A 25,156-nucleotide genomic window follows, 5' to 3' on the forward strand; every position below is an offset into this window, starting at 1 on the left:
AGGATGGACAAGAATAGCTTATCTTGACATGACTATGAAGTGTCCTTCTGGACTTCAGGAATGGTTCACTGGAGGCATTAGACTTTGTAGGAGAGAGGATAATTCTGCTGGTTGTAAGTCTAATGTATTTCAAACAAATGGTATCAGTTATAGTCAAATATGTGGTAAAGTGGTTGGATATCAAAAAGGATCCACTGATGGAGTCAACCCTGGCAATATCAACAATATCAATAGTGCTTATATTGATGGAGTCAGTATCACATGTGGGTCACCTCGTAAACATGTCTGGTCTTATATAGCTGGGTTAAGGTCTGATGTCAATACAGGTTCTACCTGTCCTTGTAATACTGGAGCAACTAGTACAGTTCCATCATTTGTAGGAGAGCACTATTATTGTGAGTCAGGTAGAAATAGTAATAATCCAAGTAATAACTTCATTAATACTGCTGATCCATTGTGGGATGGAAATAAATGTCCTTCAAAAGAAGCTCCTTGTTGTACTGGTACTGGTCTTCCATGGTTCTTCAGAGATTATGGTAATGCTACCATTACTGATTACATTGAACTGAGGGTGTGTGGTCATGAGGGACATAACAATGATGATACTCCAGTTCAATTGTATGAGATTTACGTCAAGTAAAGGAACAATTAATAATTATAAGTAGTGTATTGTCTTTGTTAGTAGAACATTAATTGTCATTAGTACTGTACAGACGAATAATAATAATTATATATTATTGAAAAGTGCAAACTAAGTGAAAGCAAAAGATATCATAAACAATATACCACATGCTTATGCCGAAAGCAAACAAACATACTGCATATACAAAGCTGATTTATTTTTAAAATTTTACTATGCCAAATGCTGTACTTCTATCATTCTTTTCTACCATCTACCAAAGCATCAGATTCTAAAGAAGATTCAGAGTTAACCAATCAGAAGGTAATGCTTTTTGTAGAGAAGATTGTGTGTTGAGGGTTTGGGATTTTGCTAAAGCAGATGAAAGAGATTGTCATTAGTAGAAACACACATATACATAATAATTATTATTGTGTAAATTGATCATAACTAAGATTTGAAACTAGCAAAAGCCAGATATAAACTACATTCTTTGACTTGCCGTTTATAATGAAAAAATGTGCTGTTATTCATTGCCAACTATAAATACAAAAACAAAATTATATAAAGAGCTTTAGATAGCTATAAGCATAGCTAGTGAAGAGATGGAAAACAATACAATGTCAACAAGCTTTCAAAGTGAAGCTAAGGATTTCAATGAAGAAATGAAGCTAACACAAAACACAGCCTATCAACCAGTAGTAAAGACTCATACTAGTACTGAAGAAGCAATGTACTCAGATCTTCAGGACTACTCAGGTATATACCATACAAGTAATTTATTATTAAAACTAATGTATGATATATTCATTAGATTATCAGCTACCAAAAGCTAATGTTAAGTATACCAAACTTCCTCAACAACCAGTGCAGTATACTGTAGGAAAGAAGTCATTTGCTGCAATAATAATTCTACTGGTGATCATAATATTTCTATTGGTAGCTATACTTGTACTTAACTTAATATCAAAAGATACCTTCATGAGTACATGTACATGTGATACAAGCAGTAATAGTGCTGGCCTCACTAATAGTGGTAATACTGCTATTAACAGTAACCTGTCACTGATACAGAAAAATGTGGAGGATATAAAGGAAAACTGTGTTACTAAAGATAGCTTGTTACTTCTCCAAAGTAATGTGGAATATATCATGGAACAGATTAATGATCACAATGTTAACAGTAACCTCTCACTGATACAGGATACAATGAATAGCATAATTCAACAGATTATGGTACATGCTAATAATACCAACAGGTCTACAGATGAACTACTTCAATTACTGAACACTAGTCTTATTAAAGATATCAGTATACCAACTGCTGCTGCTGTTAATGATGTACTACTAATAGTCAATGAATTACTAGAGATACAGAATGGATCCTCTATTCAAACTGCCATGGTTTCTTGTAAAGATATTAAAGCAGCTCATCCCAACAGTCCTTCTGGTTACTATTATGTTAACAGTCGCAATATATACTGCAATATGGGAGAGCTGTGTGGACAAGATGGAGGATGGACAAGAATAGCTTATCTTGATATGAATGATAGTTCTCAGAATTGTCCTTCTGGACTTCAGGAATGGTTGACTGGAGGCATTAGAGTTTGTAGGAGAGAGGGTGATTCTGCTGGTTGTAGGTCTAATGTATTCCAAACAAATGGTATCAGTTATAGTCAAATATGTGGTAAAGTGGTTGGATATCAAAAAGGAACACCTGATGCTGTTCACAATGGCATCAATATTAATGGTACTTACCTCGATGGAGTCAGTATCACACGTGGATCACTTCGTCAACATGTCTGGTCCTATATGGCTGGGTTAAGGTCTGACAGCAGTTCAGACCATGCCTGTCCTTGCAATACTGGAACAACTGATACAGTTCCATCATTTGTAGGAGAGCACTACTATTGTGAGTCAGGTACAAACAGTGCTCCTTCCTATGGTACCGTATACACTGGTGATCCATTGTGGGATGGGAATAACTGTCCTTCAGTTGAAGCTCCTTGTTGTACTGGTACTGGTCTTCCATGGTTCTTCAGAGATTATGGTAATGCTACCATTACTGATTACATTGAACTGAGGGTGTGTGGTAATAGTAACTGGGATAATGAAGATACTCCAGTTCAATTGTATGAAATTTATGTCAAGTAAAGGAACATTATTATTGTGTGTAGCTTATTACTGTGTATGGTAACAAAACTCATTTGATAGTAGTAGCATAGCAGTTTTATAATTAGAACAATAATATTATGTTTTAGAAGTAATACTTTATAGTTGCAATATCACTGCTGTCGTAGTGAAGGTGGCTAGGTACCAAAAATTACAAAAACATAAGAAACACAAACAAACAAATTCCATTGCTTACAATAAACATTCGCTGCACAAGCAACGCAATAAATGAATAACAATGGAACACAGACAAAGTAAACTGTCACACTATAAACACAAATTAATCTGAGACATTCGCTACTCCACGTAGTGACGTAGTTAATAATAATGATAGCATCATTATGTGTGGTGCTTTTTACTGAGATGATTACAACTTCATTTTTGTGGCCTGACGTATAGCCAGTGCTAGCTAGTTACATTTATTAAATTTACGAAATTGCAAAAATAAACCCAAGAAGATTAGAACCAGCAGTTTCAGCACTACTACCAAAGTATAATTAACAATTATAAATATTTTAAAAAGTGAATTCTTCCATCCACAAAAATTCACACAAGTAAAATATTTATTACTTCTAGGGTATGAGCTTTACTGAAACGTACACGTGACTGTTTACCTGTCAAGTTTTGCCATTTCCTTGCGTATCTCAGCATTATTAGGAGAGAGCTTGATTGCTTTGACCAAATACTTCCTCGACTCACTCCATTCTCCAAGCATCGAGAAAGCCTATTTTGATCACACACATATATATATGAGAAGATACAGAATAGAGACAAAGAAGAGGGTTTCAAAAAATGAGGATGAGATTGAAGACTTTGTACTTTAGCAAGAGTGAAAGTAGCTTTCACATTATTATCTTTCAGCTCCAGAACTCTTCTGCAATTTGTGATGACACATTTCGGTTTTCGCTGCTTCAAGTTAGTCAGCGACAAGTTAATGTATAACTTCATTAGTGAGTCTTTCCACAACTCCTCCTCCTCTTCGTCTTGGAGTCTTGAAGATTCTAAAAGCCGTATTGCCTAAAGGAAGAGAGAATTGTATCCACATATGCATAGTAAATGGTGTACAAGTTTCAATTATAATGAGAAGCAATTCATTATTACTTTAATATAGTGATTGGTTGCTCTTCCATACATTTTCTGTCCAAAAAAATCATTACCAGCCTAAAAACATGATTTAAATTACATTATTAATGCTTAAATAATCAAAGTCACCACAAAATGTTTCTATTACAAAAAAACTTCAGTTCTTACCTCTCTCTCTGCATTGGCGACATTTACAATTTCCTTAAGGCTAACTTTGGCCTTATCCTCATCAGGTAATTCGTCATAACTGTCAGCAGCACTGTGATCAACAAAGGAGAGGACTTCAACTTCAAAAAGAACTGAAGAAAAAAGGGAAAAAAATTTAAATGTACAAACATAAAGTCCAGAACATTAAATTATTGCCACAGCCCATGGACCATGTACTATAGTACAAGGGCTTTTACCCAATTTTGGAGCAACTTTAAAAATTTGTAAAAAATCCAATTTTGATCAGAATCAATTCAAACTTTTTACATAACATAAGTACATGTATATGCATCAGAAAAGTTATAAAAATGGAGAATTCTCTCCTTTTCAATTTTGGCAAAATTTGGCCTGAAACCATGTACTATAGTACAGGGACTTTTGTCCAATTTTGGAGCAACTTTAAAAATTTGTAAAAATCCAATTTGATCACAATCAATTTAAATTTTCCCTAACTTGAAGCTGCAGGCGGTATTCGTGGGGGACAACCCATGTCCCCAAAGGCATAGGGAGACTTCACAAGAAATTGAGACACCTCCTCCTTTCTCATGCTAGCCACACCCACTTCCAATCTAGTGATAGAAACAGATAATATCTTAATTAAATATAATACTAAAATTGCTCATTCATTTACATAAAATTAATAATAATACAAATTACTAATTAATTAATCAATATTTATTAAACCACACCCACCCTTCAATAACTTGATGGGTACCCAGACGAATGGTAAGTGGTTTGTTACGCAATCGTGTCGAGTCGTACGGTTCATCAGAATATTCCAAGTATCCATTATAATGAACTAGAGGTTGAGAGAGGAAGAGAGATTATAATTTTCAGGACATTTCAATTACATGTATGTATATGTAGATTCATTTGAGTTTTGCTATGCATTTGCATGTCATCATCATCAGTGATTCATCATTTCACTTACTGTATATATATATACATGCAATTTAATGATTTTTTGTATTGCTAATTTTTAATGAAAAGAAAATATGAATTCAATCGAAGTGGCTTACATGCACGTATAAGTACATATTATAGTTTTATTCAACATCTAATCTCTCTCTCTAATTCTCTCCCTCTTCTTATTGTTATTTCTCTCTCTCTCTCTCTCTCTCTCTCTTTTACCTTTCACAGTTGCTCCCTCAGGTATGCTCAGTCCTATTCCAGGACGAATAATCTTCTTAAACACCATACCCTGTCCACTGGTAATATCATCCATGATTGACTCAAGATGATCAAAGGGAGTCTATGGGTAAAAAATGAGATAAGTGAGAGAAAGGAGAGGGGGAGAATTATTGTCATTTCCCCCATAGTTAAAGAGAGAATACACTATGTCTAGAAACAAGAGTAAATATAATCATTATATAATTTTCCCCAAGGAATAGGAACTAATTAGGTCCCAAGATACTAAAAATTCAATAATAAAATCAGAAAATTATTACTTGTCTAAAATTAATTATCAATAACCAATACTCACTGATGAGTCGGGAGCCTGCATACACTCCGGGTTAACGTGCTGCCATATTTCATCAGATTTGTAATTCTTGAGTCTCTCCTTCTCGTTCTCTTCCTCTTCTCCGCCCGAATACGCATTAGGCTCAACCTCCAACTCAATTCCTGTCTTTTCCAAATCGGCCAAATTAACACCGTTTACACTACCAGTGGGTCTTGCTGGTGGGAGCTAGGGGCGGGGAAAGGGGCGGGGAATAGTGCTTTATTAATTATTGATTTAATTAATTAACAACATTATTTTATATTTATTTTTAAAATACTTACAGCATCATACATGTCGTGAAAGTCTTCAAAAGGATCTACAGAATTCATTATTGGTTTTTCTACGAACCTCTTTCAAATCCCGCCTATCTTTGTATAACACAGTAGTTTCTAGTATACCTTCCCGTATAGCTCCGTATACTCTTAGACACGTGCTGCCTGTGTGTGACAGTCTGTGGTCCACCCCAAAATCCAATCTCTTTTAAAATGTCTACCGATGCTGATAAAGTAAGAACAGCCTTTTAAAAATTAATTTATACTTCTTTTGATAGGAGAATGAAGAAGTTGTCGAGAGTCCTGAGATTGATTTCAAGCCTCTAGTCAATCTTCCATTGATGAAGCTAAACACACTGGAAGACAACGAAGAAGAGATTCTTAAATTGTGAGAGATACGTGCATACTAAATCACCACGTCGCTGTGTTACATGTTTTGTTTGATTTTAAATAATTTGATTATTTGTGGTCGTTATGTTAATAGGTGGTTACTCCTAATTTTATTAAAAGTTTTGCCATTGCGAATAGCCCATTTTATACGAAAGGGTTAAATTAATTGTAGCATCATATTAATGTTATTTTTGCATAAAAGTCTGATTAATTTTTTTTTCTTATTTTAGACGTGCAAAGTTATTCAGATTTGAGTCGGCTAATGAACCCCCAGAGTGGAAAGAGAGAGGGATTGGTGATATTAAGCTAATGAAAAACAAAGCAACTCAGAACGTTCGTCTAATCATGAGAAGAGATAAAACTCACAAAATCTGTGCCAATCATCTTTGTAAGAAATAATATAAAAATGACATTGTGTTATAAATGAATTTACATTTCCAATGCATTTAAATATTTGTCGAAACTGCTCCATTTTACATTTTTGGAAACATATTCTTTTGCTACGTAGAAACTTTTAAAGCCGATTTTGACAACTTTTTTAGTTACAGGCTCTGAAAAATTTTCAATTTATATTCAATTATTTTTAATTCCTCTTCTTTTAGTGACGAAGGAGATGTCCCTGATCCCATGTGCAGGCAGTGACAAAGCTTGGGTCTACACTGTGTTGGCTGATTTCGCCGACGAAGAGCCAAAGAAAGAACAGCTGGCAATTCGATTCAAAAATGCCGAAAGTAAATTTAATGACTCCATTAACACATGGTCCTCAACATTTTAAATTACTGGGCTAAGAAGCTCTTTCTGATGAAGTAGTTCTATTTATGTATCTGTACATGATCCTTAATGTGTAATATTCTTCTGGATTTCAATAGTTTTTATTTGTTTTTTCTCTTTTAGTTGCAAGACAGTTTAAAGATGTTTTTGAGACTGCCCAGGAGAACATTCCATCATCTGCTAATACAACAATGACCAACGATGACCCAACGACTAATCTTACCAGCGATCTTGAAAAACTGGACGTAGGTACAAAAGACGATGGTAATGGAACACAGGCTGGCGACAATAAGAGTACAGATGAGCCCAAGGATGAATCACAGGTTGAAGATGATGACAAGAAGAAGACAGAAGCTGTTGAGCCTGTTGCCACTAATGATGGCGGAAACACTTCTTAATTATCGTACTTTCCTTACCTCTCCTCCACATTAATGATGTACTACCTATTGTTACTTGTCTTCAAACTATAAATAATGCGATTGTTAGAGACACGTGGGCGCACGTGATTAAAGTATACGATGAATATACGGTTAAAATAACGGGATATCCTAGTATGTTCTAATTATCCGGAAGGGGGAAGGAGGGTAATATTGTAATGTCGTGCTCCTGTAGAAGGACTATGACAGAGTATGACCAGTAGAGTCGGAGGATTTCACCAGAAACACGGCTCAAACGTCCGCCTACTCGAAAACGGAACGGTAGCACACAGAGTGGAGAGCTACAACAAAGCTGTTGTCTTCACAGAGCGACCAATAAGCATAGGAGCAATGTATAAAGTCAGATTGCTGGACAAAGGAGGTGGATGGGCTGGGTCTATTGTAAGTCACGTGATATATACTTGTTAAAATTATTTTTGTTCATTTACTTGTGACCAATTTCTTATTTTATTATTATTGTGTACTAAAATGTTGCCGTATGTAATTATAAAAAGACTAATTTTTATATTTAGCGGTTCGGACTTACGACAGAATGTCCGGATGACATCGAAGTCCCTTCGGGTGCTCTAGACTTATATCGTAGCTCAAATTATTGGATCCTCTCTGCCAGCACTGTCCACAGCTCAGGGCAAGAGAGAAGAGTAGACTTTAACTTGGAATCTCTTCGTGTAGGCCAGTCTGTCGCTTGTAGCATTAACAAGGAAGGAGAGTTGCATTATTTTATTGACGACGATGATAAAGGCGTAGGATGGACCGGACTACCTTTAGATAAACCGATATGGGGTTTTGCAGATATTTATGGGTTGGCAAGAAAAATCAAATCAGAATTTGTATTTGGTAAGACAGTGAGAGAGAGGGAGAAGATGGAAGGCTGTGTAGTTATGTATAGAGATAAGGAATTACCGTATAGTTGGTCATTTTGGATGAGGATAATTATAGCCATTCACGAAAATAAACCCACCATTTTTGAACCATTATTATGCACATGTTCAATGGCTTACGGCCACAAATTCACCAAATCAAAGTCCCACCAATCACAAAAAAAATTAGTACTTCTTACCCCCTTCAAAATTACCAGCTGTACGGTGCATTTATGTTCATATTTTTTTCTGTTTTAGATGAACTTATGAGTTGTTCTGAAGATGAAGAAGACGAAGTGACAGGATAATGAATAGAATAATCATCGATGATAGATTTTAATACTTCCTTACTCTCTCTCTCTTTCTTCCTCTCTCTCTCTTTTCTCTTCTTGACTCCTTTTCTCACTTTCTTATTTTTTGTTTTAAAAATGGGAACTTTAATAACAAGTATATTATTATTGAGTTTGTTATTATTTATCGATATAAAGTGTCTCTATATGAATAATTCAGACCTTCCTATTTTTATGCAAATATAGGCTAACACAAATTTGTTTAGCATCTCTGCATGTCAAAAAGCATTAGTGATACAACAGTATTTCCACATCAAAGTCATCATATGAAATTACCTAGCGTATGTAGTAAGAGTATTGTAAGTAGTATAATTATTGCATTTAAAATATATTTTTAAAAATTTCCCACCAAGTCTGAGACAGTGAAATTATATCTATTATTATAACATAATACATAAGTGATAGATATTCAAGCAAAATAGATGCAATTTTAATTTATGACAGGTTAGGCCATGTTTGTGTGGGTGATGTGTGGATATACACGTATTATATCATATCTAACAAGTTTCATTGTTATTTTATTCTTTCCGTGTTCATTTCATCGTAGAAGTGTTAGAACCAGCCGTTGGATCATGTCCTAAATCATAAATCTCTCTTTGATGTCCTGTAGCTTCTAGCCATTCCTTCAGAGAGAGAGAGAGAGGGGGAGGGGAGAGTAGGACATAATCATTTAACTAATAAAAGCAGCTATACTAACTAACTAACTCTGAATCGATCTTGTATGATTTTTTGAAGTTGTTGTTGCTTTTCTTGTGAGAGACGAGCGTCTTTGACTGTTTGTTGCCACTCAGCGATTCGTCTACTCAAAAAAACGAATTTCTTAGTCTCAAAAAATAACTTTCAGAACTGGTTAAAATTTTCTACACCGGTACATGACATAAGGGCATTAATATCAAAATTCTAAGATGCTTTAACGGAATTGATGAGCACTTTCTACATGGTACAAGGCTAGGGCATCAATATGCATAAGAACATGTAATAGAAGTATTTGGTGAAAGACAATAAGTCTGGGGCAATTCTAGATATTTCCACTCTCCCCTTTTATCCTCCCCACCTTTGTCTTTGAATCAATGCTTCTTTATAAACCGTTGGGAGCTTGCACGGATTTCTCTACAAGCAGAACATAAAGATGATCATGATACCAGTACCATTAACAATACTAATACACTGATAAAGATTACTTTAAGAACTTAAGATGACCACATTCACTAACCTTTGTGTCTCCTTCCATTACAAAAGGAACTTCCATGGAATAAAAGTTCCTCGGATCCATCAGCGACCAATCAGAGCCCGGCGAAAGTAGGTGTGGCTTGTCCCACATGTTAATGTCCGGCGAGAGACCAGCGGAGGCCAAATGAGTCTCAAGTTGTGGATAGTAAGTGTTATATGGAGCAAAGATGATATCACGATTACTGGGGAAGAGTAGTGGAGGCGTCATCGTTAAGAGGTGAATGGCTGAATGAGAGGTAGAGCTACAAGAAAGGACATAGGATGAAAGAGGAGGAGAAGGGAAATTCATAAACTGCATAGCTAGAAAATTGAGAGTGTAAAAATTCGACAAATTTATTTTTGAAAAGACATGGCATTTAAAATATTTGGCAATTAGAATTTTGACCGTGTGCACTTGAAAAGGTATCAGATATTTTTCAATAGGTAGAGCAATAATGATAATAATAATAGTAATCATGATAATAGTGATTCACTCCTGCTTACCTCATATGTAATCTCCTGCAAGCAGTTACAAGACAGAGAGCGTTGCAGTTATTGATGATAATGCTCCTCTCCACTGTACCTAATACTAGGACACATCTTGAACACTTCTCAATCACAATGGACCTACAGTATACCAGGTACCATGCAAGAAAAGAAATTACAAAAAAATTAAGTAATGCAAAAAATTATAATATTTATGTACAAATTGGTGCAAAATAAAAATTTTGAAAACAAGACTATGCGTAAATCATGTAATCATGTAAAAAATAAGTTTTAAATTATACAAAAAATAATGTACAAAAATTGGTGCAAAAATTAGTGCAAAATGATAAAGTGAACTAACTTTATTGGTCCAAGGAGATAGATATAAGAGGACTTGCAGTTTCTTATGTAAACCGAAGCACCTTCCAGCCCACTCTGATCCTACTTAATTAACTATTAATAACTAGTGTTTATTAATAGTTATTAACCTTTGCTAGTGTCTGCTTCGTGATCCCATGCAACAAAACTGAGTGAGATCTGAATAATAAATAATAATTATAATATTAATAATAATTAAAATTAATAACAATTATAAATATTAATAGCAATAGTAATAATAATAATAATAGCATTAAATATTATTATAATTTATTTTCCTATTACCCTTTGGGTGCCAGTTGTATATTGGATACAACTCGTCCGTAACTCTCACTCCGAAAACAAGGACACTTCTTGTCCCTGGCCCCTCCCTTCATTGCCTGACTCCCAAAGGGATTAATCACTAAATGAGACCGCAGCCATGTCTCAAATAGTGGAAGAGAGAAAGAGCTCCCATCCTAAAATTAAATTCACAAATAATGAAGCAATTTTTTGATAATACTCAATTCGTTCAAGTTTTGCTCCAATTTAAAAAAATAGCAACATTATTATTTTGTGAATTTTTTTAAAGGAAATTGACATTGTGCTTGTGGGCCAATGGCAAATTTTCTGAGTCCCAATTTAACTTCTCTCCCTCATATCACATTCTCCTCCCTCTCTCTTTAATCTCCATCTCCCTGCTTACTTCTAATAATCCATTACTGGTTATCTCATTAGGCTGGAGTGAGAGTGAAGTGAGAGGAGTGTGTGATTGTTTATCAGTTGATGACAGAAGTAGAAATTCTAGTGCTCTTACACCTTCCATTCCAATCATACCATCTAACAGGATAAGCATATCAACTTTCATTTCAGTCTGGATATTTTAAGTTGGAGAAAACCATGGGCTATAGCCTTGGGTATTTTTCAGAATTTTGACGTTTTCTTAAAATGGCTGTAACTTGAAAAATTGAAGTCGGAATCAGCTCAAACTTTCTACACAGCATAAGGACATCAATATGTATCAGAAAATGTAATAAAAATTTGGGGTAATTTCGGAGCCATTTTAAAAAAACCATGGGCTATAGCCTTGGGTATTTTTCAGAATTTTGACGTTTTCTTAAAATGGCCATAACTTGAAAAATTGAAGTCGGAATCAGCTCAAACTTGCTACACAGCATAAGGACATCAATATGTATCAGAAAATCTAATAAAAATTAGGGGTGATTTCGGAGCCATTTTTTGAAAAAAACCATGGGCTATAGTACAGTGATTTTTTCAAAATTTTGGCATTTTCTTTAAACGGCCATAATTTGAAAAATTGAAGTCGGAATCAGCTCAAACTTGCTACACAGCATAAGGACATCAATATGTATCAGAAAATCTAATAAAAATTTGGGGTGATTTTGGAGCCATTTTTCAGAAAAAACCATGGGCTATAGCCTTGGGTATTTTTCAGAAATTTGACATTTTCTTAAAATGGCTGTAACTTGAAAAATTGAAGTCGGAATCAGCTCAAACTTTCTACACAGCATAAGGACATCAATATGTATCAGAAAATGTAATAAAAATTTGGGGTGATTTCGGAGCCATTTTTTGAAAAAAACCATGGGCTATAGCCTTGGGTATTTTTCAGAAATTTGACGTTTTCTTAAAATGGCTGTAACTTGAAAAATTGAAGTTGGAATCAGCTCAAACTTTCTACACAGCATAAGGACATCAATATGTATCAGAAAATCTAATAAAAATTTGGGGTGATTTCGGAGCCATTTTTAGAAAAAACCATGGGCTATACTTTTTTGACTTCAGGTATATACATTTCTATTGTACCTGCATTTGATAACAACTGAAGTATCTCGTGTAAATGTCCACGAACAAAAGCCAAATGCGCATGATCAGATGAGGACTATAAAATAAAATAATAATAATTATAGCAATAATAATAATAGTAATAATAATAATATTAATAATAATAGTAATAATTAATAATAATTAATAATAATAATAATAATAATAATAATAATAATAATAATAATCAATAATTATGGCAATCTGACCTTTAGTTTTTTGTCTGTTTCTGGGGAAGGCCATCTTTATAAAAAAGTTAAGACAACAATAACAAACAACAAACAACAAACAATAAACAACAAACAATAAACAACAAACGATAAACAACAACAAAAATGAATGCATGGAATAAGGATACTCCTCGCCAGTGACAAGTGGGGCACAGAGGGAAAGCCGTGGTGCATTTTGAAGATAAAGAAAGACGATAAACTTTAGAGTATCAACACAAACTTGTCTATGGAGCCTATCTGAAAAGAAAGAGTAAGGACCGACAAGAATCATACAGTGTAGTCTTTTTATTAAGGAGACCATTGGGCCCATACTACCTGTCCTTAATACATGTACAGTGTAGCCTCTTTATTAAGGACACCATTGGACCCACACTACCTGTCCTTAATACATGTACAGTGTAGTCTTTTTTATTAAGGACACCGTTGGGCCCACACTACCTGTCCTTAATACATGTACAGTGTAGCCTCTTTATTAAGGACACCATTGGGCCCACACTACCTGTCCTTAATACAGAGGTGTCCTCATTTCAGAGGTACTTTTGTATAGGCTTCTACTAATTGGGACATCAATGTCTTCATTATGAAGGTGTTCTTAATTGCTTCTTATTTTAGAGGCTACACTATACCTTCATTTGTGTAGTATATCTATGGTATGACTTATCACCTAATCCTCTTACATTGCAACACACAACTATCAAGCAAAATGACAAACATTTTATATTTTAGCAAACAAAATTATGTCTCTTATTTTAAAAGTAGGAGAGTTGAGAGAGAGAGAGGGGGGGAGAAAGGGATAAAGAAATGCTGTTCAATCTCTTACCAACATCTTCGTCTGATGGACATTTGCTCAGGAGATTAACTAATTTTAATCTCTCGCTGATATCAACATCAGAAACCGTATCAAAGGTCTCAAAATACCTAACACAATAAATTAATGATTGACCACTCCCAATATTAATTAATCATAATAATTTAAATTGATACAAATATGTCTATAAAACTTACAGCCACGCAGTTTCATCAGAAAGGTGGAGCTTGTTCTTAGCAATGTGATGCCAAATTGAAAAACTAGAAAAAAATCAACATAATTTTTTTCGAAATTATGTTGTTGCTACTGTATTTTAAATACTATCCAAGCTCTTACCTAAGCCATGGATATGAATGCTTTCCTTTGTTCCTTGCATATGTTACAATTTTCTTTAAATGCTAAAAATATTTTTAAAAGTTAATGCAATTGAAGCAATAGCTAGTCTTACAGAGAAACTAAATTTCGAGGATGCTTTTTCACCAGAGCAGAGAATCCCTCCATCAAGAGGTACTGGATTGACCCATACCGCCACCCTTTCTCGTCGTCCTTCAGTTCCGTGGACGAGGGAGACGCTGGTGCTCTCTGAGCTGCAAGGGAGGCTACTAGAGGCTTCTGGAGGCTCTGGTTTTTCCTCGGGTTTTTCTGCCATTTATTTCTTCACCCCTCTATCTATTCAAATCACTGTTGGTTAATTAACTATTATTTCTAATAAATCAAACCGGATGCAGAAACGTGATAAAACGTGGGTCATCTAATAAAACACAGGACCACGCCCAGTTACTGCACAGGGGCGTGGTTTTTGTTGGAATTTTAATTTTAAGAAGTGCTCGCCCCTGCTTTTTTGCACTTCTCCTGAAAGCGAAGAAAAGAGTTGTAGAATGGGAAACGGTCAGAGCAAGAGAGGCGGTGGAGATGGAGGGCAAGCAGCTAAGCCCAAGCTGGCGCCTCAAGCTGCTCCAGAGAAAAAGGCACCCGCTCCAGGTAGAAAAATAGCTTTTAATTTTTTATTAAAATTTTTTCTTTACTTACATAGCTCCTGCCCCAACTCCAGCTCCTGAATTGCAGCCTGTGGATGTTGTCTTAAGTGGAGCACCTTCAGATAAGGAGCTCTCTAACCTACTGACAGGTAATTATTATTTTATTATCATTTAATTAATTTTATTATTATCATCATCATTATTATTATTTTTGTCCTGTTCAGACAAGGTCAAAGCAGAGAAGTATTCTATTTATAGTAACACTTCTTTCGCTGAGGAAGACACAAAAACTGTTGCACGAATGCTTGTCGATGCAAAGGTACAAGACTGTTAACACAAATTAAATCGTTACACTCTGTCTGTCTGTCTGTCTGTCTCTCTTGTAGCTCCTCATTTTCATACTAAGTGTCGAATCTGTTACTAATAGCAAGTGCAGCGATCAGGTTTCCCTGGCTTATATTTCTAACAAGCCAATCTTACTGATTGCCAGAAATAGCAAAGAGGACATTGTCAAAAGCATGAACTTTGGACTGTAAGTGCAAGCTTGGAGAGGAGAAAGAGAGAGAGAGAGGGGGGGAAACAGTAAAGTTAAGGTCATTATTACTAAATCATGAATTCAACTAGTATAATAATGAATATTAGAAGGGGAAAGTACAGATGAAGAAATTCACACATTAAAAATAATAGTGGAATGAATCCTATGAAATATCAGCAGGGATAATCATGATACAGTATATAATGATGCTAATAGTATAATATTACATGTTGTCTATGTACTCTTGATATAATCAGTAATTATCGTACATAGTTATGGCTATGCTGTCTTGCTAAGTGTTTTTATTAGTTAACCCTGCTGTTACTGCTACACATTATGGCTTTTAATAAGTATAGGGGTTCCCTTTGATTGCTTAACTATAAATAGAGATGAAGAGATAGAAAGACCGAGATAAAGTGTTAAAGGGAGAGATAAAAGTGTACATTAGGAGTTGCATTAAGATTAGGTTTGAGGAGTAATTGGGGAATAGTCTAAAGAATTTTGTTAAGTCATCTTGTTATGATAATTACATTGTGTGGTTCAATTTTAGTTGGGAGAAAGTGCTACAATGCAATTAAACTTTAAACTTCATAATATCTGTCACTGTGTAAAATTCCCCTCCTGCAATACATCTAATAATTGTTGGTTCAAGTACAATTATAAAGTTATGTAATTTAATAGTTAATTTTGGCTACATGTACTCATCTTTTGTCGGCAATACTTTTAGTCAGTTTTGTTATATCAAGAATACTTCTTAGTTTTAGTTTGTCATATTACTTTTCCTACTTTAATTATAACTTGAACATACACTTTAACAGACATTCTACCATGCTTGTTTTGAATTGACCAATCAGATTGCATTATATGAGGTGTCTAAATCACTTATAATACCCCGGGAAAATATTTAGAAACCTCCGGGAAATTATTTAGAAACCTCCGGGAAATTATTTAGATACTTCTGCCAAAGTTTGGGAAATTTTAGGAATAAAAATGATGACAGCAATAATAGTAATGTTATTTTTGAATTGTTATGTGTATGTTTGTGCAGTTATTAAAGCTGAAGTGTCTGTCTTCATCTAGAGATACGTTTTGTGCTTTTGGAAGATGAGGTGAATTGGTATATCGTCACTAGCTACTGCTGTTTTTGTTTGTAATAATAATATTATTGAGGAAACGTCTTCCGGCATTTTGTTGATCTGAAATGTGCTTATAAATTCGTACACCATCTGTGCTTCTGTGACCTGTTCTTTTCATGATTAATTGTTCATCAACACCAGCTTGAAATAGTCTAGTAGCAGCAGTCACGCCGCAAAGTGAGTGGTTTGTTTGTAACCATCGATTCCCCAGTTGCTGCAGCAAACATTTTAAACAGTATTTCTCCATTAAGAAGAGTGGCCTGGTTGGAGCTTTTCAAAATCTTTCATTCTTTCCTTGCACCAGTCATTCAGAATATTTTCTACCCATTATATTGCTTTTTTAGTTGTGCATGGCGCACAGTGCTGTTGTGCATCTTTAAATCCTTGTCCGTTGCGAAACAAGATGGTATATAGCACTAATGAAGTAGGCGGGGCAGTCATAAAATGATATGATATGATGAGATAGTCGTTTCCAGAGCTATCAATGGCGGCTGTGTGAGTCGCATCTTTTGAGAACAGACGAGCATGTCTACCTAGTTGCTTTTCCATTTTAGTGTGTGACTTAAAATGAATTGGTTGCTAATGGTAAGGATTTTTATACTTCTTGTGTATCCTAGCTACAAGAAATGCATCTAATCTGATTGGACGCATGGTAGAACACGGTTATACACCTCGGTCTCGGTTTCTATGGCATTTATTGACCTCGGGACTGCGTCCCTCGGTCAATAAATCCCATAGAAACCTCGACCTCGGTGTATAACCTATACTACCATACTTTTTTATATTTCTCTCTCCCCCCCTCTCTCTCTCCCCCTCTCCCCCCTCTCTCTCTCCCCCTCTCTCTCCCCCCCTCTCTCTCCCCCCCAGTAAGCTAACATTAGAGCAGCTCCATTGGATGATGTTCGATTCTCCCGGCACACCAAGTGATGATCTCATGAAGGAGTTCATAACTCAAGTCCAACAGTATCAGGCTCCCATTACTGAGACTGTTGAGGTACAAGTGGAGCAGCCCTTGGAATCAGCTGCTCCTACTCAAATGCGTCGACTGAGAATGAACACAAAGTTTAGGACACAGACAACGTAAGGTTTTGTTGCAAGAAATATTAGATGCTTGGAATCATTTCCCTTTCTCTTTACAACCTCTTTCCTTTCTCTTTCTTTTTTACTTTGCTCCCTCTCTCTTTCTCTTTCCCTCGATCTCTCTTTCTCTTTTTCTCTCTCCCTCTCCCTCCCTTTTGCTCCCTCTTTCCCTTTCCCTTTCTCTCTCTCTGTCTAGTCTTTCTGAATTAGCACCAATAGAGGTCTCAGACACCTTTTGGGAGAGGAGCTTCGATACAAGTGATTCCATCTCATGGTTTAGATTCCAGCAAGCATTCATCAATGAATATGATGCCCAACTGAAAAGTAATAAAAAATAATATAATAATACATATAATAATACATATAATAAGGCATATAATAGTACATATAATAATACATAATACATGTAATAATCACTGCTCTTAGCCTCTTATGTATCTGTGTACTGTTTGCTCAACATAATGATAATAAAGCTATTTTTGGTAAAATCAATATGCTTTCATTTTTACTATTTAAACAGCTGTACTTTATCACTTCTTTTTCCCTCCTCCTTTCTCTTCTCTCTTTTAGATCTATTCACAGAAGATCGTATCAAGTGGTTGCTAGATGAAGTGCTTCATTCCAGCATATTTGGAGGAGCAGAGGAGATCACTAAAGACCATTTCATGCAGATTCGCGGCGACTCCAAAGAAAAGCACACTTTTTGGCGAACTGTTCGTCAGATTGCAGTCGAGAAATTCAACATGCAGGAAGTCTTTAACATGCAGTCCACTGTGCGTCTGACAGCTGTTGAAAACCTTGGTAAGAATAACTAGTAACAAATGGTTATTGGTGATCTCAAAATGTAATAAAAGTGAAGAATTTTCTCCTAGCTATTTTCACCCAAATTTTGAACAACGTTAAAAATTTGTAAAAAATTCAAACTTGATCAGAATTAGTTCAAACTTTCTACGCAACATAAGAACTTGTATATGCATCAGATAAAACTATAAAAATAAAGAATTCTCTCCTTTTAATTTTGATGAAATGTGGCTCAAGTATTAATTGTCTTACATTTTTTATTTTACTTCTAGGTAAGTTTCAGAACCCAGCTGTCATTGAGGCTCTATTGCGTCTCCTTGACGACGACGATCCAAACATTCGAGCGGTGGCAGCCATTTCTTTGGGTCGGACTGGGATTCAAGATGAGATGGTGATTGATCGCCTCATTGACCAGCTTAAAGATGGAGACAGGATTGTTAGACAGAGCGCCTGTCTCTCACTGGGATCACTAAAGGCTGTGAAGGCTATTCCAAAAATATCAGACAGATGGTAATTAAGTCAATTCTACAACACCTCTCTTCTCGTCTTCTCTCTAGTTTCTGATATTTTCACTCTCACATTTTTAATTCCCCCATCAAGCATATTGATTTCATATTATTTCTTCTAAACACACCTTCCCCCACCCCTCCCTCTTTTCACTCATTAATTTTTCCTCCATTTTTTCTTCCCCAGGCGTAACGACTTTATATCTGTTGTCCGTGATGCTGCTCGAACTGCTTTAGAGAAGATGGACGTCCCCGAGGCTCAAGAGGTCCTCAAAGTGACACGAGTTCTTGAGGAAGAAATAAAACACTTGGAGGGAAGGATCATCCAAGTTTAAGACCACCGCTCCTATTTTGCTGCTAATAAATTCTAATTTTAATGACTACTTTCGAAAATTATTATTATTTTAATTGTCATAATGTACGCCTGATTTTTATTCTTTACTACCATGCTAAGACTGGGTATTGCTATTCTATTATTTAATTAATTTAATTTAATCAAGTTTTAAAGTAAGTTTATTTAATCAAGTTTTAAAGTAAGTTTATTTAGTCAAGTTTTGATGCTTTTTTAGCAAAGGTGAATGCCAGGCCCTTTATCTCTTGCAGCTGCAAATAAAAATTAAAATTACAATATTATTTTTATATTTTTACCTAATAAACTACTGAGGAAAGTAAAAAATGTTTGCTTTCCTGTGACTTCTCCTACAATTGCTGGTGTGCAACGAGTAACTCGAACACTAAAATGATTCTCATCGCTACCAGGACCCTTCACCTCTACCTCAACAACATGATAGGTCAAACTATTGCGACTGAAACAAAAACTAGCCTAATGAATGTTACATTACCTTGGATCAGCAACAAGACAACCAATAACTTGATCAAATCCAAGATTATGTGCTATTATGGATGCTCCTGCCATAGTGTTGACATTGCATGGAGCAAGGGGACAAAGATCTTTAACTGGACCTATAGGAAAATTAGGAAATTAATTTTTGAGCATATAGTACTCATAGGTGCTATTGCCAAATTGAAATTAGCTACCATTCATGTCACTGTTACCTTCATATAGTACAAGTGGGGTGTCTTTCACTAGCTCTAGTTTATCTTTCAGTGGGCCAACAACCTTCAATGCAGCAGGAGGCTTTTTCATTGTAATCTTAAGTCCCTATATCATGCACGGTTATTATATATCAACATGAAATTGGGGGAAAAGAAAAAATATTATTACTTTTAGTGTTCCCCTATCAGCCATTCTCTGTATATCATGTCCACCCCACAGAGCCCCAACTGGTACATACAGTGCATGTGCAGTGCATGCTCCCTTTATCCTCTTCATTACTTCATCATCAGCCAATGCAGTACCTGAGCCAATCTAATTAATGAAAGAATGTGTAAATGTGATAGAACTGACACAAAGCTTACAAGGAAATCAGCAGATTGCAAGAACAAGGCACCGTATTCAGCAGCTATTGATGGATGAGCCACTTCAATGATAATATGTGGAGATCTATAAAGCAGAATGGAGACTTTGGTAACAACATGAAATGCAGTAAACCAAGCATTAACTTTTATATAAACAGGACTGAATTCACAAATAATACTTATTCTTATTTCTGCATGACTTATTTTACTTTGAGTGGCAAGATTTGAGATCATTAAGGATTAGTTCAGGTGGAACAATGTCTCTCATTTTCTCAGCTGATCTATTCCAAACAAATGCAATCTCATATTCATCCTTAGAGTCTTGTAAAGCATGATAAAGATACTGGCCTGGATAAAGGTTGTTTTTATAATAAATGCTACAATTGAAGCAACTCACCTAAACTACCAAATCCAACTATTCCCACTCTTCTTTTCTCCATTATTTCAAAAAACAATCTCTTCCAAAGTAATTTGACTGCAGGAATGTATTGCAGCCACATATATATGACCACAGATACTACAAAACTACCATAGTTTTGTAGGTGATTAGTCTGGCCACAGCCAAACAAATCAGTGACCATCTAGTAATGAGCATATCTAACACATTACCCAATTCCTTATTTGGTTTTTGTGTTGGTCCATACCATGCCAGAACAAAGCCTGTGCAAAATTTTGCTCAAAAGATACACGTAGCATTCTTATTGCTAACTGCTCATTGCACATGCAGTCATTCACTTAAATCAATAGTGTGCCCATTATTGTCACAATTAAATCTAAATACAGCTACATAGGAAAAATATTACAATGAATGTAATTTCAAAAACTAAAAGATCACTTATTATTAATAAGAGTTTAACAAAGGTGAATGCCTGGCCCACGACTTTGTGCAGCTATAAAGGAAATAGAACAATAAAAAAATAACTAACATGCGACTATTGCAATGTACCAAGCAAACTGCTGAGGAATGAGATATGAGTTTGCTTGCCAGTGACAGCTCCAGGGGCTGCTGGATTAGAGCGGACTGTCTGTACACTGAAATGATTATCGAGGCTACCTGGACCTCGCACTTCCACCTCTATCACATGGCAATTGAGACTAGAGAAAGATGATGAATTAAAATGGACTATCATTACATTACCTGGGATCAGCAACAAGACATCCAATAACTTGATCAAATCCAAGATTATGAGCCATAATGGATGCAGCTGCCATAGTGTTGACATTCGATGGAGCAAGAGGACACAAATCCCTTACTGGGCCTGATAAAATTTAATATCAAACAAGGGGTCTGATGCTCATCAAGACATATTACCTTCATACAGTAAAGTTGGAGCATCTTTCACTTGCTGCAGTTTATCATGCAGAGATCCAGCAAGTTTTAACATGGAGGGATGTTTCTTCATTGTAATCTTAAGCCCCTTACAATAAGTAAGAAATTCATTGCAATTATCAATTAATCTATGTACTTTTAGTGTTCCCCTATCAGCCATTCTCTGTATATCATGTCCACCCCATAGAGCTCCAACTGGTACATACAGTGCATGTCCAGTGCATGCTCCCTTTATCCTCTTCATTACTTCATCATCAGCCAATGCAGTAGGTGAACCAATCTATAGAAAAGCTTTTAGCATGAAGACTAAACAATAATCCTTACAAGGAAATCAGCAGATTGCAAGAACAATGGACCATATTCAGCAGATATTGATGGATGAGCCACTTCAATGATAATATGTGGAGATCTAGATTATTGCAGTTGTATAGTTAGAGATGCAATGCAATGAGTGTAGTTTCTACCTTGAATGGCAAGATTTGAGATCATTAAGGATTAGTTCAGGTGGAACAATGCCTCTCATTTTCTCAGCTGATCTATTCCAAACAAATGCAATCTCATATTCATCCTTAGAGTCTTGTAGAGCATGATAAAGATACTGACCTACATTTAATAAAGTCAATGATAAAACAATGAGTGGAGATTAAATTCTAAATTTATTTTTAGGAGTTTGAACTCACCTAAACTACCAAATCCTACTATTCCCACTCTTCTCTTCTCCATGTATTTTTTCTAATGATTTTTAGCCTGACTGACAGAGAACTTGAAGAGGCTGATTTTCAAAGGAGGAGTGGCTGGTTATTAAAATGCAATGCAGTTATTAATTTAAAATTGGGCGGAGTCAAATTTTAAGTGACCACGCCTTTAGTTCAGTTACCATAGCAACCCATTTACATTCAAGATGGCGAAAATGACAGCAAAGAAACTAGCTAAAATGTCCGAGGAGGAGAGGGCAGCATACCTAGAGCAGCAGAGATTGGAAGAGGAAGAGTCTAAGAGGAAGAAAGAAGAAATGTTGAACCGATTCCTTAAGGATAAACTGAGCAAAGAGGAACAGTCCACTAAACTAAACATACTGAAACTACAAGAGCAATGGAGGAACATAATGAGGAAAGGTATGCAGACTGCAGTACTCTATCATGTTGTTTGTTTGTTTATTTTGATGTTGTTTGTTTATTTTGATGTTGTTTGTTTGTTTATTTTGATGTTGTTTGTTTATTTTGATGTTATTTGTTTGTTTATTTTGCATGCTATTTTTTGCTTATTGTTGCACTGTTGTTGTTTAATATTTGGATAATTAGACTAATTTTGTTGTCTTTATTACGTAATATTATCATTAATTCATTCTTGTAATGTGCAGCGAAATTGGAGGAACTAAAAAAAGATTGCCAAGTGATGAGAGAAACGTTTGAAAGGATTGTAGATCGTAAAGATGCAGTCATCAAATCATTAGCTAAAGACTTAGAAGAAGCAAACGAACAGTAAGAAATATAAGAAAGGGAAAAGATTACTTATTTGTTATTAAAGATATGAAGTTGCTTTGAGGAGTCATTTACAGAACATGGAAGAGCTGCTAAGTAAAGGAGCCATAGTTTATGTACAGGTATGCTTATGCTATGATCATTGCAGGTTTCCAAAAGAAAAGAATTAGCGACTTGGAGAATGGCTTCCAGAAAGATTTGGATGTTTTAAAGGCAGAGTTTGATAAAGAGAGGTGAGCAGCCATTACTGGGAGCTACAATGTATGCCTTGAGAATTTTCTAATGCACAGTGATACACTTGTAGAAAGCACTGAACTACATGTAAATTGAAAATTTTATGAAGAAATTTCCAATATTGTCATTTTGTTTCAATCTGGCACAGAATCACCACCAATATTAAATTTGCCAATTAATTTTCCACAGTCAAATTTGCCAAAATATATATTACACTTACCATTAAATCATTTTGTATGGCATTAAATTAACTAAGAGAATGGCAGGTTTGCAACTGTTTCCCATCATGATCAAGAAGTGAAGGACCTTCACGATATACTGTATGCGATGGAATTAAGATTTAACGAGAGGGAATCTGAGGCTCAGCAGGAGTTCCAAAGCTTAGTGGATGAGTTGAAAAACAAGGTATGTATGCATGTACATGTACATTCTCATATTGATTCTTTGTTGATGCTATCTAAATTGTGTTGGTATATAGAATCTTGAGGAGACACATGCTCTTAGTGCGCAGAGGAAAGCTACTCTTGACGAATTGTGGGACATGTTTCAGAAAGTAAGCTTTTCTAGTAATGCACAACTCATAACTGAAATTTGGAGGTACTTTTAGCTTTATATATGTGCATGTACTGTACTGTATGTACTCCATGTACACAGAAGCAGAAAAGTTTGCCTTAATTATAATTTGCTTGTGCATCTACTGTATGCAGACATTTTTTACAGAAGGCAAGATACAATGTACTGGTATTATGATAATGTTCTATTTTCATTAGGAGACAAAGCAATACAAAGAAAACACAGAAGAGAAGAAACTAAGATTTGAGGCACTTAAGAAGAAAGATGAAAGCAACGCAAGAGAAATAGCCAAACAAATGAAACGACTGAAGAAACTTCAGGTACTTGCATGTACATGCATAGCTATATTTTATTTAATATTGTATCAAATATGCACATGAAATAATGGTATAATTTATTATCATTGTATTTATAGGACTCCATCGGTGATGTTAAAACGAAATTGAGCTCAAATTCAAAAGAGACAGAAATAAGATTAAGAGCAATTAGGAATGACAGGGAGACAGTACTTGCTCATTTTCGTGAACTAAAGGCAGAAATGATAAAATCCAGAGAAAATGAAAGGTGTGAATACATAGTGCAGACTTGTATTGTTTGATACCGTATAGCGGGAAATTTTGGAGGGATTAAAATTTGGTGAATTGCTAAATTTTGGTGATTGGCGAATTTTAATTTGGCAAATTTGTGACCACGTGCCATGGAGCATGCGTATAATGGCTCAAAATGGCAGATTTTTATTTTGATGAATGGCTATCAAGTACGAAATTCACCAAATTTAATTCTCTCCAAAGTTTTCCACTATACAGTATTTACTGTAATTTTACTCTTTTTTCTATCTTTCTCTTTTATTGGTAGGAGTAATCTGACTAAACTCACAATACAAAGCAATGAAGCAATCAAGGAACTTGAGAAACAGCAAGCTATGGTGATTATATAATACTAGAAAAATAACCGTATCACTACAAAGATGCTTTATAGGGAGAAAAGATTCTAAAGCTAACAGAAATGAATAGAAAACTTGAAACAGAAGAAGAAAAGGTACAGTCCAATTGCCATTATCTATCCTTCATTTATTGGCATTGATCATTATGAAGGTTTTACCATTTTATTCGACATCACTGACTCCAGAAGAAGAGATGCACATTGCAGCATTGCAGGATAGGCGTGATAAGGATGGACTAACAGGGGTAATCTCCTCATAACGTCATAATGGTTAAATTAGATTCCTTTACAAAGGTAATCCATGAGTATGCTGCTTTGGAGAATTTCTGGAAACGCTACAATAAAGTAATGAAAAGAATCATAATAGTATTTGATTGAACTATAAGAATCATTCTACTGTACATCCATGATAACAAGAGTAGATAATAATTAGAAGAGAGTGTCCTACTGTGATATACCCCCTGCTTCATCACGGCGACGACGGCGTAGAATTGAAGAGTCAGATTCAGGATATTTTCAGTATTTTCATTGAGTAGTTATAGCTA

The 25,156-nt window shown here is 35.3% G+C and overlaps 9 protein-coding genes across 9 annotated transcripts in view; 5 read left to right on the top strand and 4 right to left on the bottom strand.

Moving 5' to 3' along the window:
* The window catches only part of LOC109580927 (uncharacterized), a 5,976-nt gene extending 3,093 nt beyond the window's left edge, over positions 1–2,883 (top strand). The window contains exon 2 of the mRNA XM_019994522.1: positions 2,260–2,883. Within this exon, the coding sequence (XP_019850081.1) occupies positions 2,260–2,773 (514 nt within the window). The 3' untranslated portion in view covers positions 2,774–2,883. The remainder of the gene's footprint in view (positions 1–2,259) is intronic.
* LOC100634891 (inactive peptidyl-prolyl cis-trans isomerase FKBP6-like) overlaps positions 1–5,955 on the bottom strand; it is a 27,520-nt gene extending 21,565 nt beyond the window's left edge. The window contains exons 1-9 of the mRNA XM_011404529.2: positions 5,864–5,955; positions 5,565–5,768; positions 5,213–5,333; positions 4,775–4,880; positions 4,535–4,650; positions 4,043–4,173; positions 3,893–3,952; positions 3,611–3,808; positions 3,406–3,515 (exon numbers count right to left, since the gene is read on the bottom strand). Coding sequence (XP_011402831.2) covers positions 3,406–3,515; positions 3,611–3,808; positions 3,893–3,952; positions 4,043–4,173; positions 4,535–4,650; positions 4,775–4,880; positions 5,213–5,333; positions 5,565–5,768; positions 5,864–5,911 — 1,094 coding nt within the window. The 5' untranslated portion in view covers positions 5,912–5,955. The remainder of the gene's footprint in view (positions 1–3,405; positions 3,516–3,610; positions 3,809–3,892; positions 3,953–4,042; positions 4,174–4,534; positions 4,651–4,774; positions 4,881–5,212; positions 5,334–5,564; positions 5,769–5,863) is intronic.
* A 48-nt stretch (positions 5,956–6,003) lies between these two features.
* LOC100641627 (ran-specific GTPase-activating protein-like) lies at positions 6,004–7,489 on the top strand. Its single transcript, XM_003385148.3, has 5 exons — positions 6,004–6,088; positions 6,133–6,242; positions 6,475–6,632; positions 6,847–6,975; positions 7,139–7,489. The coding sequence occupies exons 1-5, from the start codon at positions 6,068–6,070 to the stop codon at positions 7,411–7,413; spliced, it is 693 nt and encodes a 230-aa protein (XP_003385196.1). The 5' UTR covers positions 6,004–6,067; the 3' UTR covers positions 7,414–7,489.
* A 92-nt stretch (positions 7,490–7,581) lies between these two features.
* On the top strand, positions 7,582–8,839 carry LOC100641755 (neuralized-like protein 4). Its single transcript, XM_003385149.3, has 3 exons — positions 7,582–7,833; positions 7,965–8,289; positions 8,571–8,839. The coding sequence occupies exons 1-3, from the start codon at positions 7,645–7,647 to the stop codon at positions 8,618–8,620; spliced, it is 564 nt and encodes a 187-aa protein (XP_003385197.1). The 5' UTR covers positions 7,582–7,644; the 3' UTR covers positions 8,621–8,839.
* A 150-nt stretch (positions 8,840–8,989) lies between these two features.
* On the bottom strand, positions 8,990–14,281 carry LOC109580925 (TBCC domain-containing protein 1-like). Its single transcript, XM_019994519.1, has 16 exons — positions 14,046–14,281; positions 13,934–13,995; positions 13,795–13,857; positions 13,610–13,707; positions 12,918–13,026; positions 12,769–12,802; positions 12,542–12,617; positions 11,421–11,554; positions 11,021–11,193; positions 10,846–10,894; positions 10,719–10,798; positions 10,376–10,498; positions 9,876–10,134; positions 9,717–9,772; positions 9,368–9,461; positions 8,990–9,285 (listed from the first exon to the last, which is right to left on the bottom strand). The coding sequence occupies exons 1-16, from the start codon at positions 14,244–14,246 to the stop codon at positions 9,196–9,198; spliced, it is 1,701 nt and encodes a 566-aa protein (XP_019850078.1). The 5' UTR covers positions 14,247–14,281; the 3' UTR covers positions 8,990–9,195.
* Positions 14,282–14,421: 140 nt separating this feature from the next.
* LOC100641882 (uncharacterized) lies at positions 14,422–19,143 on the top strand. Its single transcript, XM_003385150.3, has 9 exons — positions 14,422–14,578; positions 14,631–14,723; positions 14,799–14,893; positions 14,961–15,106; positions 17,113–17,325; positions 17,522–17,649; positions 17,896–18,126; positions 18,399–18,636; positions 18,820–19,143. Exons 1-9 carry the CDS (start codon positions 14,476–14,478, stop codon positions 18,965–18,967), a joined length of 1,395 nt encoding a protein of 464 aa, XP_003385198.1. The 5' UTR covers positions 14,422–14,475; the 3' UTR covers positions 18,968–19,143.
* LOC100635018 (putative L-aspartate dehydrogenase) lies at positions 19,128–20,741 on the bottom strand. The gene is made up of 8 exons (XM_019994527.1): positions 20,449–20,741; positions 20,261–20,399; positions 20,052–20,136; positions 19,858–20,001; positions 19,689–19,794; positions 19,475–19,595; positions 19,281–19,429; positions 19,128–19,235 (listed from the first exon to the last, which is right to left on the bottom strand). The coding sequence occupies exons 1-8, from the start codon at positions 20,630–20,632 to the stop codon at positions 19,198–19,200; spliced, it is 966 nt and encodes a 321-aa protein (XP_019850086.1). The 5' UTR covers positions 20,633–20,741; the 3' UTR covers positions 19,128–19,197.
* Positions 20,742–20,797: 56 nt separating this feature from the next.
* On the bottom strand, positions 20,798–22,195 carry LOC100635143 (putative L-aspartate dehydrogenase). Its single transcript, XM_003385182.3, has 8 exons — positions 22,062–22,195; positions 21,846–21,984; positions 21,706–21,790; positions 21,518–21,661; positions 21,364–21,469; positions 21,190–21,310; positions 20,998–21,146; positions 20,798–20,941 (listed from the first exon to the last, which is right to left on the bottom strand). Exons 1-8 carry the CDS (start codon positions 22,102–22,104, stop codon positions 20,904–20,906), a joined length of 825 nt encoding a protein of 274 aa, XP_003385230.1. The 5' UTR covers positions 22,105–22,195; the 3' UTR covers positions 20,798–20,903.
* Positions 22,196–22,246: 51 nt separating this feature from the next.
* The window catches only part of LOC100635267 (coiled-coil domain-containing protein 65-like), a 4,029-nt gene continuing 1,119 nt past the window's right edge, over positions 22,247–25,156 (top strand). The window contains exons 1-12 of the mRNA XM_003385183.3: positions 22,247–22,496; positions 22,742–22,862; positions 22,909–22,958; positions 23,011–23,095; positions 23,363–23,501; positions 23,575–23,649; positions 23,867–23,989; positions 24,085–24,233; positions 24,525–24,594; positions 24,648–24,707; positions 24,764–24,856; positions 24,906–24,956. Of these exons, the coding sequence (XP_003385231.1) occupies positions 22,283–22,496; positions 22,742–22,862; positions 22,909–22,958; positions 23,011–23,095; positions 23,363–23,501; positions 23,575–23,649; positions 23,867–23,989; positions 24,085–24,233; positions 24,525–24,594; positions 24,648–24,707; positions 24,764–24,856; positions 24,906–24,956 (1,230 nt within the window). The 5' untranslated portion in view covers positions 22,247–22,282. The remainder of the gene's footprint in view (positions 22,497–22,741; positions 22,863–22,908; positions 22,959–23,010; positions 23,096–23,362; positions 23,502–23,574; positions 23,650–23,866; positions 23,990–24,084; positions 24,234–24,524; positions 24,595–24,647; positions 24,708–24,763; positions 24,857–24,905; positions 24,957–25,156) is intronic.

Source organism: Amphimedon queenslandica, unplaced genomic scaffold (assembly GCF_000090795.2).
Source record: "Amphimedon queenslandica unplaced genomic scaffold, v1.1 AMPQUscaffold_13471, whole genome shotgun sequence".
Taxonomy (NCBI): Eukaryota; Metazoa; Porifera; class Demospongiae; order Haplosclerida; family Niphatidae; genus Amphimedon; species Amphimedon queenslandica.